Source organism: Convolutriloba macropyga, chromosome 5, assembly GCF_964194025.1.
Source record: "Convolutriloba macropyga chromosome 5, txConMacr16.3, whole genome shotgun sequence".
Classification (NCBI taxonomy): domain Eukaryota; kingdom Metazoa; phylum Xenacoelomorpha; order Acoela; family Convolutidae; genus Convolutriloba; species Convolutriloba macropyga.
The window spans coordinates 16,868,832-16,881,552 of record NC_134472.1 but is presented as its reverse complement, the minus strand read 5'-3'; the positions used below and the strand labels follow the sequence as shown (position 1 = coordinate 16,881,552).

Genomic DNA, 12,721 nt, shown 5'->3' with positions numbered 1-12,721 from the left:
CGATTCCTCAATTAAAACAAACCGACTAACGTCGGGAAAAAAAGCTCGAATGACAAGCGGAGCGTAAATTTTTCTTCGAGTACAAAAACATCAGACGAAGGTACGGTTCGAACCCCGATCTCCTGAGTCTGATTTCTTCACCTCGACAGAGGACTTAACCATTCGACTATCAGGGCCTTGCCAACGTATCTCTAACAATCTGTTTTGTTTGAACAACAAACTTTATTTCAATGAGAGAGCAATTGAAATTACTCACAAATCAAGAAGTGCGCGAAAAAGTCCCTTGAGAAGTCAAAATATTACTCCCGAAGAAAGCAGAAAATGTGAAGCAAAAAATCAGTATAAAAATACACACACGTTTACAGAAAATGCATCTCCTTCGAAAACCAATAAAACTACTGAATTACCTGTTCTTCAATATCTGTAACAAAAACAGAAAGCTAATATCAATTAAGTTACTCAATTAAATTACTCAATTATCTGTAACAATTATCAACAGAAAATTAATATCAATTGAATCAAAAGACGGCTTAAACAACTAGAAGAAACCATAGCTGGAAGATTGCTAGAAAATAGCCGCAATAGCTTTGTAGATCTGCAATCTCAAAAAGATAGTGAAAGAAAGACGAAAAATAAATTTGCCTTAAACTCTGAGATGTTATATTTTGATAATGATTCTAAATGACTGATTTCTGCTTCTATTAGCTGCTCTTAAATAATTACAGTGACATACTCATTTGTAATTATCTCTCTGAAATCAATTTCAGAGTGAGGAAGTCCATATTGAGAGTAAGGTAAGTCACGTGTGACCAAAATTACTACTCCAATTTGACTTCAAAAATCATGAAAATGTGTGAACAGATCTTGAAATAGCCGGAAGAATTCCGGAAACGACTCGAAGAGTCGTCTTCAAAGAAATACCTTTTTAAAAAACTGTTTCCTACAAAAGTGACTACTAAAACAAAAAAAACTCAGCAAAAAATGAAGATAGCCCTTAAAACCAACTGCACTATAAAAAAAACATTACTCCTATATATAAAAGAAGCCAATTTTTTTGTACAAAATTGATAACAGCAAAGTACGCCAGCAGCAAACTTCAAGCCATGTTAGGCTCCCAAAAACTTCCATTGGGAAAGAAAAATCAATTCAGCAAGAAATGTAAAAATGTAAAAACAGTCATCAAGTGGTAACTAAGTAAATGCTGTCAATTTAACAAAAAGCATTAGTTGTCGTGATGAACGCGACAACTGATGAACGCAATAACACTACAAAACTAAAACTAAAGCTAAACCAAAAACACTTATTCAGATCGAAATTAATGATGAAAAAGACTAAAGAGACAGAACAAAATTCAAAAGCAAAAAATTGTTATGTTACCAAAATACCACGCCTTCAGAATATACCCAGTAAAAGAGTGTTGTTCGCAATTTGTAACAGTGAAGCTAGCAAAATCTCATTGCCATTTTATGGTAAATAAAATTCATGGTAAAATTCAAAGGAAAACTACAAAAATTATGAGCTCAAATCGATTATTTGCAATTTAATAAAGGCAGGGCGAACAAAATAAAAGGTCTGACGAGAATTTAGAAATCAACATGCTCGAATGTGGAGAATACATACATTGTGAAAAAGATTTTAAAAAACTAATTCGCAATTTCTGAAAAATCAAAAAATTCTAAACTGGAAACTAATTTAAAATCAAATTGAAAAAAAAATTGAAGTAAAAAACGTGGATTTATTCTTATTACGCAATCGAGGTTTGAGAATATAACATAGTCATCTTCCTGTCTCAGTAGGTAAGTAGAGAGAACAGCTCAATTGCGAAACAGAAATACAATTTTAAAAAATGTTCAAAAAGTGACAACAATATTCCCTGAATTTTAAAGAATTATCGCCAAAAACAAATCAGATAGCAACTAACCGAAACCAAAAACACCAATGCTGCAAAAAAAACTTTTTTAAATAGTCAATAGACTCAAAGTACAAACAAAAAACTTAGAAAACTTTGACAAAAACCGCCAAAATCGAATTAGTATGTGTACAATTTTATTAAACAAAAAATACCTCACGTCAAAAAAGGGCACCCAATTCAGGAACTATCAAAAAGACGTTGACATATTTACTAACTGCTTAACAAAAAAAAGTCTGCTCAAAGTGCCAAAAAACAATGAAAAAAGGGGAAATTTGAAATATGGACCATGGTATCGATTTCAGATCGTTGCATATTCATGCCGCTTCGATTAAAATTTAGTTCAACACAAAATTAAGTTACGATAAAAAAAAATGGGCCAAATGGACGAATACGGCTAAACACTGTCATGCTCCAATCTCTCAAAAACTCTTCAAAATCAAAAAGTCATTCACTGAGCGCAGCGCATGAACAAAAAAATTTCTCTCGCTCACAAAAAATTAGTTCACACGGCAATTTCTTTCACTTTCACAATTAGGCCAAAACGCCGCTTGAACAAATAGTACTTCCGGTAGTCCGGTAAAAAAAACCCTTAAGAAAACCAATATTCCTCTTCGAGTCGTAAAAAGACAGCGCCCCAATAAAACATAGCCGGACAAGTCCTGACATACAATTCAAAGAATTAGAAAAAGCTTCTTGAATTAGAAAAAGGAGAACTCCTTAAAAAAAGCCGTGGAGTCTTACGGCGGCTATTAATGCCATAATGTATAAGGATTAATCATTCCCGGGGTTGGGAAGTACCAAATGACCAATCTTGAGGGTTTGTTGTTAAGGTATCTACCTCTGCTCCAATTTTTTATTCTGTAAATAGCATGGTTTCATAATGTTTGATTACAATTAAATGACTGCCTTAAAATGACTATTTTTATACCGGTAAACTGTTGCCATGGGAATTCATACAGTGGAAGCACGGGTTCCATTTTTTCATACCTTCTGATAGTTGTATGTGCAGATGCCAGCAAGAACGATGAGGAGAGGGAGAAGGAGGCCTCCCTGTGTGACGTCATCATCTGTGGCCATGTTGCGAACAGGCGTGAAAGAGAATCTCACGTGGTGGGAGGCCGTAGAAGCCTGGAATGTGTGCTCACTCAGATTGTAGCTGTACTCCGATCTAAACTCAACTTATATACCTTTATCGCCTTTCATTGCAGGACATCAGGTTCCTGAAAACAGTAAAATCAACATTTGTCTTTCACTTTTTCGTGTTATGTACATATAACATTGCGGCCAGATTGTCGAAAAATAGCCACGATCGATACAGGGTTTGAGACAGAAAAGAGATGCCAATCGACTACCTTTTACAAAGTTCACAAGAGTGTTCAAAGTATGCAGTTTTAGTTTTGTCTGCTTTTAGGATCTCTTTTGTGAGGGAATATTTTTTCTGGCGTCTGGGAATGTTTTGATTAATGCACTCTTTCCAACGAATCCAATTACACAAAGCCGTGACAAAAATTTCAAATATAGGAACTCTCCTACTGATAAGCTTTTGATAGCAATCCAAGGGACGAGAAATATGGCAAAAAATGATGGCAAAACTGCTACCATTCAGGACATAAATTAGGAAAATGCTGTACTATTATAGTATTTATTAAGTGAAAAAAACATGCAACAAATAAAAGCATAATCGAATAACGTCGGACAAATTGCTCTCAAACGACCGGTGAGCGGTTTGCTTCGATAGTAGCTAGCCACGGTTTAGTGAGGCTATCTTGAGCATAATTGAAGGGGGTGAGGTGAGCGCAGGGGGGGGGGGGGCAACGTTGGGAGAGGGGGTCTTTGGCTGCACAGGTCCCTTACGGCCTGAACGATGTGCAGGTGTGGGGATGGGGGTGAAGTGAGGGGGCTGATGTGGGGGGGGGGGGGGGGGGGGGGTCAACCTCAAAGAACAGCCCTTCACACATTAAGCCTAAGTCTCCGAAACAGTTTCTGAGAATCGCGTACTCGGAGACTAGTGGGCTGAAAGGCTCTAAGAGCACTTAATGCCCGCTGGGCGCTACCTGTTTATCCAGTTGTTGAGGACAAAAAGTTGAATGGGCCACACGAACAATCGGTCAGGAGAAAAATCGCATAAAAAACCGACAGGACTAATATAATTGCTACAAACTTCGTTTGAGAGCAATTAAAAAGCATTAGCTGCTCGTTAATGGGTTCATCGTCGGACGGATTGCTTTCAAACATGGTCGCCCCAATCTTTTGCCGCCTGTTTTGGTCATGCAAAAATTTTACCAAAACAAGTACGACAATAATTTATTTAGCTTCGTTCGAGAGCAAAAAAATGCATTGAAACCTTTGGAGTCACTCAAAACTCATTAGCTAAAGCAAAGACATCCAGTGACACCATCAAGCATGCAAATTTTAAAAAAGTTTTTCTTGTCTGCAAGAACAAACGTGTTTCGAATCCCAAACTACTTGAAATTGCCAAAAAGTAATAATGTTGTTGATCATCTGATTCTTCAAAAGGAAAAATCCGAGTTCGTTTACTAAATAGATTGTTTCATATTTAAAGGAGTGCTTTGGAACTTTCGCCCTCTAGTAGGGATTTCAGAGCAAAGCACTTGAATGAGATACCATACATTCAAATCATCGAGTCAGAGGAACCTTCTGATAGCCGACTCACAAGGAAGGCAATTGATATTCCCCAACTTCAACATCCTGTCTCTGCCTGGAACAAGAATGCGCGACGTCAAAAACTTCATACCTGCTCGCAACGAATAGGATATCATCGTATTATTCATTGGAGGCAACTACCTGTTCAACAGAAATCAGCCCTCTACGGCACCCCCCCCCCCCAGGAAGAAGCAGACGAGTGGTCCCTACTTGTTAATCGTCTCCTTGAACGAGCCGGAAAAGTTTATGTGATTGGAATCCCTCACCGTCTGCACAATCCCTCACGAAACAAAGAAGTGAACGAAATCCTGAACAAGAAAGAGGAACGTTGGGACTTCAGAGGAATCTCACATTACACTCACAACAGAAGCCATCTCAAGAGCAGAAAATATCCATCTTCACCCCACTGCCTTGTCTGGAATCCAGAAAATTCTGAAAAACAACATTCTAAGGAAAAAGTACTGCATCAACTGATAACAGGGGACATTTACAAGACGTGGAGTGTAAAGGACGTTGTATTTGCGGCTCGAGCAATTCCTAACCACTGGTGCCCCACTAGGTTTCACAGGTAATGGACACCGCCTCTGCCCGCTTGGGTTCCAAAGGTGTTTACTTCCTTCGTACCTCTAAACGCCGGTACCCGTTTGGGTTGCAACTGTTTAGACATTCCCCACTTACTATGGCCGCCTGTGCCCCATTGGTTCTATAGGCTATAGAAATGAGTAACTGCAAAACGTGCCGCAGAAATATCGGCCAGAGAAAGATCTGGTGAAATTGGAAAATCAATGCGACCAGCGAAGAATGCGTGCAAAAAGCGCAGAACTATGGGCGAGCCTTAGCGAAAGGGGTATATATATATTCTGCCAACCCTTACCAAAGAGGAATCAATGAAAGCAAATTTGTGCCTGAAAAAACGAAGGGAGCTGTTGGAAGCCTGAACACCAGCAAACACACTGAAAATTTGTAAATTTGAACTCATCAAAGATTAATAAAAGGTGGAACTAGGAAAGGCCACAACTGCCTGACTACCAAGGCCTAAAGTTTTGCTAATAAATGCCAGGAGTCGTGGACTTGGAACGACGTAGGAAGCTACACGAGGCTCTCGATTTTAGTCCCCATCAAATTGTCTGCATCACGGAGACATGGTCGAATGATGGTATCAAAACTGACAAATTAGGACGCAGTTACTAAGCGGTCTACAGAAGCGAACGCTCTACTGTCCATAATACGAACCGACATGGAGGAGTCCTCATAGCAGTAAAGAAAGACATCTCCTCTACAACTAACATGTAAACTGCCAGAGTGCTGGAAAGCTCTATCAATAGAACTAACACCGCACCTGGTTCTATTCACCTTTTACAACACAACAAAACATAGTCCATACAGATATCACTTGAACGATTATAAGATAACAGATGTTTTAATGAAGCACAATCAGAAACCAATGATAGTATGGGAGATCTAAACTTTACTCTAGCGGATTGGTCCACACATCAAAACCCAATTGAAGATGAGAACGATGCCCTCGACGTACTTGAACAATTAAACCTCACACAGCGCAACAACAAGGCGACACACGGGAGCAAGAAACTGGACGTCATCTTTTCCAATTTGTTCTTAGAGCCAGAGCTCGCGACCGACTTCGAGAAATTCTTCTCAATATCTGATCACAGAGCCTTGAGCTTCGAACCTGAGCTTAGGAGTGATCATCCGCAGCCAATTTTTGATTGTTACCACAGCTTCGGCTCTGCAGACTAAGCCAACATAAGTTCTTTCATGTAAAAGAAACCATTTGAACCAGAGTTCTCTACTAATATCAATAAGATCTACTTGGAATTTACATCCCATCTCAAAATAATTTTAAAAACCACACCCTGGAAAACAGCACATCGTCAGAGTCTTCCTGTTTGGTACTCCAGCAGCACCTCCGATCTCGTAAAGAAAGTTCATATCCTCAGGAAACTGTGGAAAGAGAAACCCACGTCCGATAGGAAAACCGAACTGATCCAGACCGAACAACAACTCTTGAATGAAGCGGAAAAAGACAAAGTTGACTTCCAAAACCGGTTTTTCAAGTCGAGAAATTCTAGTCTAATGTATAAACACCTTAAGAGCACGACGAAGAGGTCGTTTCTTAACCACCTCGAGCTCGACGGGGAAGTAGCAATTGAACTCAAAGACAGTAGATCTACTGAACAGATATTTTCAATCAGTTTATTCAGATAGAACACCAAACTAAGTAAAGATCGGAGGAAAAGTAGATGCGGTTCCAGGAATCAACAACTTCAGCGTCTCGAAGAAGAGAATACAAGATGCTCTAGTCATGCTCGACGTCACTAAATCACAAAAATTGTCCAAGCCAATTGGAGTAAACCGAAAACCTCAAGTTTATTTTTCGGACTGTCAAACGGCTCGGAACGCTCCCAGACATGTGGAAGATAGGAGTGGTCTCGCCAATTCACAAAACTGGACCGAAAACATCTAAATAATTACAGGCCGGTCACACTCTTAAACGTCCTCAGTAAAGTGTTCGAAAAGTGCGTATGAACCTCTGAACAGCTTCTTCATGGAGAAAGTTGCATCCAAGCAGCACAATTTCATCAAGAAGAAATTATTATACACTAACTTGCTAAACTACCCGAACAAAGTGTTTACTGCACTCGACGACACTGGCACCAAAGAAGTAATTTCCTTTTACAGATTTTGCGAAAGCATTATAAAGTGCCCCACGCGGGACTAATTGTCAAATTGCAGAGATTGGGTGTAATTTGATGCCTTCTTCAAGTACTGACAGACTACCTCAAAGGAAAACACTGTCAGAATAGGCAATAAAAAATCTACGACACTGGACATCAAAAGCGGTGTTCCGCAAGGATCCATTCTTAGGCCTTTGCTTTTCTGTATCTTCATAAACGACCTCTCTAGCGTCTTCAAAAGCTCCTACTGCCTGATGTTCGCAGACGACTTGAAATTCCTCAGTGCAAACGCTTCGAAGTGATCCTGGATGTAAAGAGACCACAAGAATAGACCACAGAATATTGCATGAAATTTGCAAAGAACATCTTTATCAAGCTCAAAGGATCGCACTCATCGATTGCCCTCAATGATGAACTTCTACCGGCTGCACATGTGAAGGACCTTGGAGTAGATATCTGTCCAGAACTCTCGTGGAACTGTCACGCCAGTGACAAAATTAAAAAAGCGAACAAAATCCTCTATTTCATACGGAGGAACACGGCTGCAAACACGAAGACATCCTCCAAATTGAATCTGTTCAAGACAATGATAATGCCGATGCTAAGTTATGCAAGAAGCACGAGTCGCAGTTTAGATAACTTGCAGAAAAGAGTACTACGCTGGGCATTCAACGACAAGTCAGCAAACTACCATTTTTTCTTGGAGAAAGCTAATATACTACCAATACACATGTACTTCCAGTTACTAAACCTGCTTCTACTCTCAAGTGTGTTCCACGATAGTTAGAAAAGGAAAGAGATCACGATTCCTGCAACCAAAGCCATAGTGAGAGATAACACTGAGATTCGATTTACCCAAATCCAGAACAGAGAGAATGCGAACCAAATTTTTGTTTAGATCCTGTAGAATAGCGAAACAACTGCCAACGGAAGTAGACTTTTTCAACCCCATTGGACTCTCACAATTCCTTTGGATTTATTTCAAATGCAACTACAACGAATTGGATCCCTGTACGCGGCGGTTTGCCTGTGACTGTCAGACGTGCAGACTAAGATGGAGAAGAATCTGAATGAACGGGAGAGATCCTTCCAGCTAGACTGGGAATCCACAACAACAAATGGTCGCTAAACAGAGGCCAAACTTCAGTCGCGTGTTTGCATTGTGAAACAATTCAATTAATAAAGAATTTAAAAAATCTACAAACCAAATTAAAAATATTTGAAGAACTAATAAAGATTTGAAACAAAAACTGATGTAATAAAGAACATAGTGTCCGAAAAACTAATGGGGATAACAAACTGCCTGGTAAACAAAAAATTATCAAGCCCCGCTATTTTCACAGAACCCAAACTTGGAGACTTTGACTTTAACACAGGTGCGCCATTAGTTCACACTTTTCTGAAGACGAAAACTCAAAAAAGCATATTGCTCAACCATCAGGCAGAAAATCTTTTTCTAAAAAAAATTAAACTCGATTATGTTTAAAATCTACCGTAGGCCAGTCTGCTTTCCTTTGAAATATGAAAACGTTTTTAAAATACGCATTATCGAAAAATTTAAGAGTTCAACGTATTCATTCAAAAAAAACTGCCAGAAGTACATCCAAAGTTTGACGATAGATGAACCAGTTGAGATCAGTTTTCTTGACAACAGGATGTACTTGAAAACAAATTTGCAGAATTCTGAGAAAATTTGAACTTCTTATCATAAGAACTACCACCATAAATTCTGAAGGGGAACAATGCTCACGGTGATACAAAAAACTTCACATTTTCCCTACGAAATATTAACAGCGTGCTTGAAAAGAAACTCTGGCGACGACTGTTTCTGACATCCCAGCGACTAGCAATTTTCGCACACATTAAAGTCCTTTATAATATCATAAATGACAAACATGAGGTCATTAACTATAATGGGTTGCGCTGTAACCGATCCAAAATGAACAGACCTTGAAAGTGTAGACTCTAGTCGCAGAGTGTACCACTTCTCATCTCTAGTAAGAGTTGTGAAAAAGAAGAAAGGCACTCCTCCATTATCCAGACTGTGGCTCTCAAGCGGAACCATCGAAGACCGGCTTCCTCCACTGCCACTTTGCTCCTCCGAGTACAGACTCACCTGAAAGTTCTCTCAAGGTCAACAAGCAATCACTAACGTCATGGATTATTCAAAAGCATATGCTGAAACGGGATGTTAAAATTTGTCACAAAACAGCGAAAAACGACATCAGCAATCAAAACATAGCCCACAGATTGCCGGAAAATAGCCGCCATTGACGCGCTTGATGCACATCGGGATTGAAACAGAAAAAAAGAAGAGATAAACTGACCTACATTTTTTCTCTGTCTTTTCAGTATCAAAAAGTGTTCCAAATCGGCGTGCAGCTTCAGTTGGATTCTAAAACTATACTTAATTCAGCTTCCAAAGTCAAGCTAATAAGCTTAATGCCAATGTCAGCTAGCAAACACTCTAATGACCTTCGATAACCTAATTCTCAACTTAATGACTTAATTATCGGGCTTTATCGGTTTGTCCGGTCTCTTTTGATTTTGCTCTCTTGATCTTGACTGTATTCACTATCTTGCGTAATTCATTGAGCGAATGGATTTAAAAACCATTCAGTTGAAACAGTGAGTGAGGTAACTCAGAAGTCAAACGTGAGTCGTGATTTAAGTAAAACGAAAACCGTGATCAGAAGGTAAAACAAATTAAAAAAACATAGCAGGACAAGCCATGAAATACAATCCAAGGAATTGAATGAAAAACAGACCTAATGTATTTGACCAGCAGATCAATTGAACAATCCCAACCAAAGAGACAAAATCCCAAAAGTTGAGAAAGTAAAAGAATCAAATAAACTAAACAAAACAATAATCATTGTTCAGACTCTTGAAGCTTTTAATCAGAAGGCCATATTCGATACATTTCAATATACTCATTAACTCAAGCACAAGCTTTGAAAGAGATTAATTTGTCACAAATGGCAGATAAACTCTGACAAATGCTTCAAAAAAAACTGATGAGCGCAAAATTTAAAGAACGTTTTTAGATTTCGCTGGAAAAAATTTTCGAAACAATTTTTGTGTCTGCAGTTCTATCATGTAACTCGTCTGCGGGACTTAAAAAAGTTTCGTGGGCCAGTAAAGATCGTTAAACTCAAAAAATGACAAAAAACAATTAAAAACTTAAACAAAATCTTGTGATCTTAATATCTGCAGAAAGCTTTCATTTCCTCCACAGACCATCCGGTATCCCTATTCTAAGCCTTAAATAATCTCAATGGCTCATAAAGATACATAAAGTTGGAGCATATAAAGTTTCCGAAAATTCAAAAAAAATTAAAAAATTGCTATAACTCGTGTTATTAAAAGGCTGATAACCATTCCTTTAAACCTTAAAACTATGCAGTAACTTATTATCATACTCTGGAGGAGGCTGCTGGGCAACTGGTGCACGAAAAGACTCAAAATTTTCAAAAACTTCAAAAAAAAGACTTGAAAAACTGCTGAAATTGGTGATATTCAAAAAACATGAAAACAATTTCATTGCCGATAGAAACTACGCAAAATCATACTTGCAAACCCTAGAGGAGGTTCCCTGGCCAATGAGGAAAAAAACTCAAAATTCAAGAAATTTTGCATTTTTTTAAAAATAGATAAAAAATCTTATCAAAATCTGGAAACCCGTTCTCCATTAACAGTAGTAACTATGCAGTGACCTATTATCAAAACCTAGAGGAGATGCTTTGGCTATTAATGTTCTAGAAACCAAAAAAATGATAAAAAATTTTCCAAAACTGAAAAAATTGCAAGTTTTATCAGAAAAATGCTAAAATTTGTGATGTTAAAGTGTTGAAAATCATTCTATTACCACTAGAAAGCATGCAAAAACTCTTATTAAATCCATGAGGCGGTTTCGTGACACCAAGGGCTGACAAACATCAAAAACTCATTGAAAATATAAGAACTGAAAAATAATTGTAAAAAGTAGTATAAATTTGCGGGTTTATGTTTAAAGTACCAAAACATATAGAAAGTATCAAAAAGGCCATAGAAAGTAACACCGTCTTCCAAAGGATCTATTCCAGCTTTGACAAACCTCAATTCCAGCTTAGACTGGTCCTCTAAATAAACGCCAAATGACGAAAAAACGGTAAAAGTTGCAACATTCTGGTCTCAAAAACTCCCAACCTTTTAACCTTGAACTACGGCCTTCGCAGTAGCTTCACCATTCTATGTATTTGAGGAACTACTAAAATCAGCTAAGGGTCTCTAATGAAACTTGGTGCCCGCTGAGATTTACCTGTTAATCCCATTTTGAAACCTCAAAGTCATGAAAAAAGGAGTGAAAACATCTTGAAAAACTAAAAAGTTAAGAGCACGAATACAATCCAATTCTTGGATTGCAAAAAGGAGAGCGCCTAAATAAAAGTCACCTGAGAGGTTGACGGCGGCTATTAATAACCCACTAACGTCGGGCGATTTGCTCTCCAACGACCGGTTGCCTTCGTCAGTAGCTAGGCACGGTTTAGTGAGGCTAGCTTTAGCTTTATTGAAGGGTCGTAAGTGAGCGCAGCGGGGAAGTGGGGGAGGGGGTGCACCGGGGTTGATGGAGTGGCAACAATGGGGGCGGTCAACAGTGGGGGGAGTCAACCTCTGAGAAACAACCTTCGCACCATAAGAATAAGTCTCCAAAGCAGAGTCTGTGAATCGAATACTTGAATTTAAAAGCGCTTAATACCCGCTGGGCGCTACCTTTTTCTCCCGTTTTTGAGGACGAAAAGTCAAATGCGTCAGATGAAAAATTGGTCAAGCGAAAAATTGCATAAAAAAGCGACAGGACTAACATAATTGCTACAAACTTCGTTTGAGAGCAATTAAAAAATCAACGATAAGTCAAAAATGTCTCACACTCACACATATTAACTTCTGCAGTGCCAGTTCATACTTAGCCAGAAGTTGACTTCTGTTGACTTTCGTCATTTTAAAACCTGAGCGTTTCGTGTTTTAAGCATGCTTACATGACTCTGCAGAAGTCGCTTCGAAACTGATTTAATATCTCAAACCGTTTCGCGGTTCTCGATAAACGCCAGAAGTTCTCAGTGACTTCAAGCAGAGTCACGTAACCATTACGTCGTAAATTGAATTGAGGAGTACAGAAAGATGCTACTCAAACTATGTTGTCTATACTGTTTGCTAAGGATAGTGCTGCGATCAAGATATTTCAAAAGACTTGCTTTAATATTCTTTACGTACGTTACGCGCCCCCAGTTACAGAGCACATGCCATTACATAGTAAATCATTATGTAAAAAAATTGGCACGTGCATTATGTAAATAATATGCGCCCACTAAGCTGGGGGCACAAAAGGAAAGATCCTAATATTCTTTTATGAAGGCCTCAAGTTCCGTTCACATGTCAAGGTTGACAGAGTATTAATATTGAAGATAAA

At 38.6% G+C, this 12,721-nt stretch overlaps 1 protein-coding gene across 1 annotated transcript in view; it reads right to left on the bottom strand.

Annotated features, from left to right (window-relative positions):
* LOC142340290 (BOS complex subunit NOMO1-like) overlaps positions 1 to 12,721 on the bottom strand; it is a 90,980-nt gene that overhangs the window by 16,620 nt on the left and 61,639 nt on the right. The window contains exons 24-25 of the mRNA XM_075390865.1: positions 9,222 to 9,388; positions 2,900 to 3,080 (exon numbers count right to left, since the gene is read on the bottom strand). Coding sequence (XP_075246980.1) covers positions 2,900 to 3,080; positions 9,222 to 9,388 — 348 coding nt within the window. The remainder of the gene's footprint in view (positions 1 to 2,899; positions 3,081 to 9,221; positions 9,389 to 12,721) is intronic.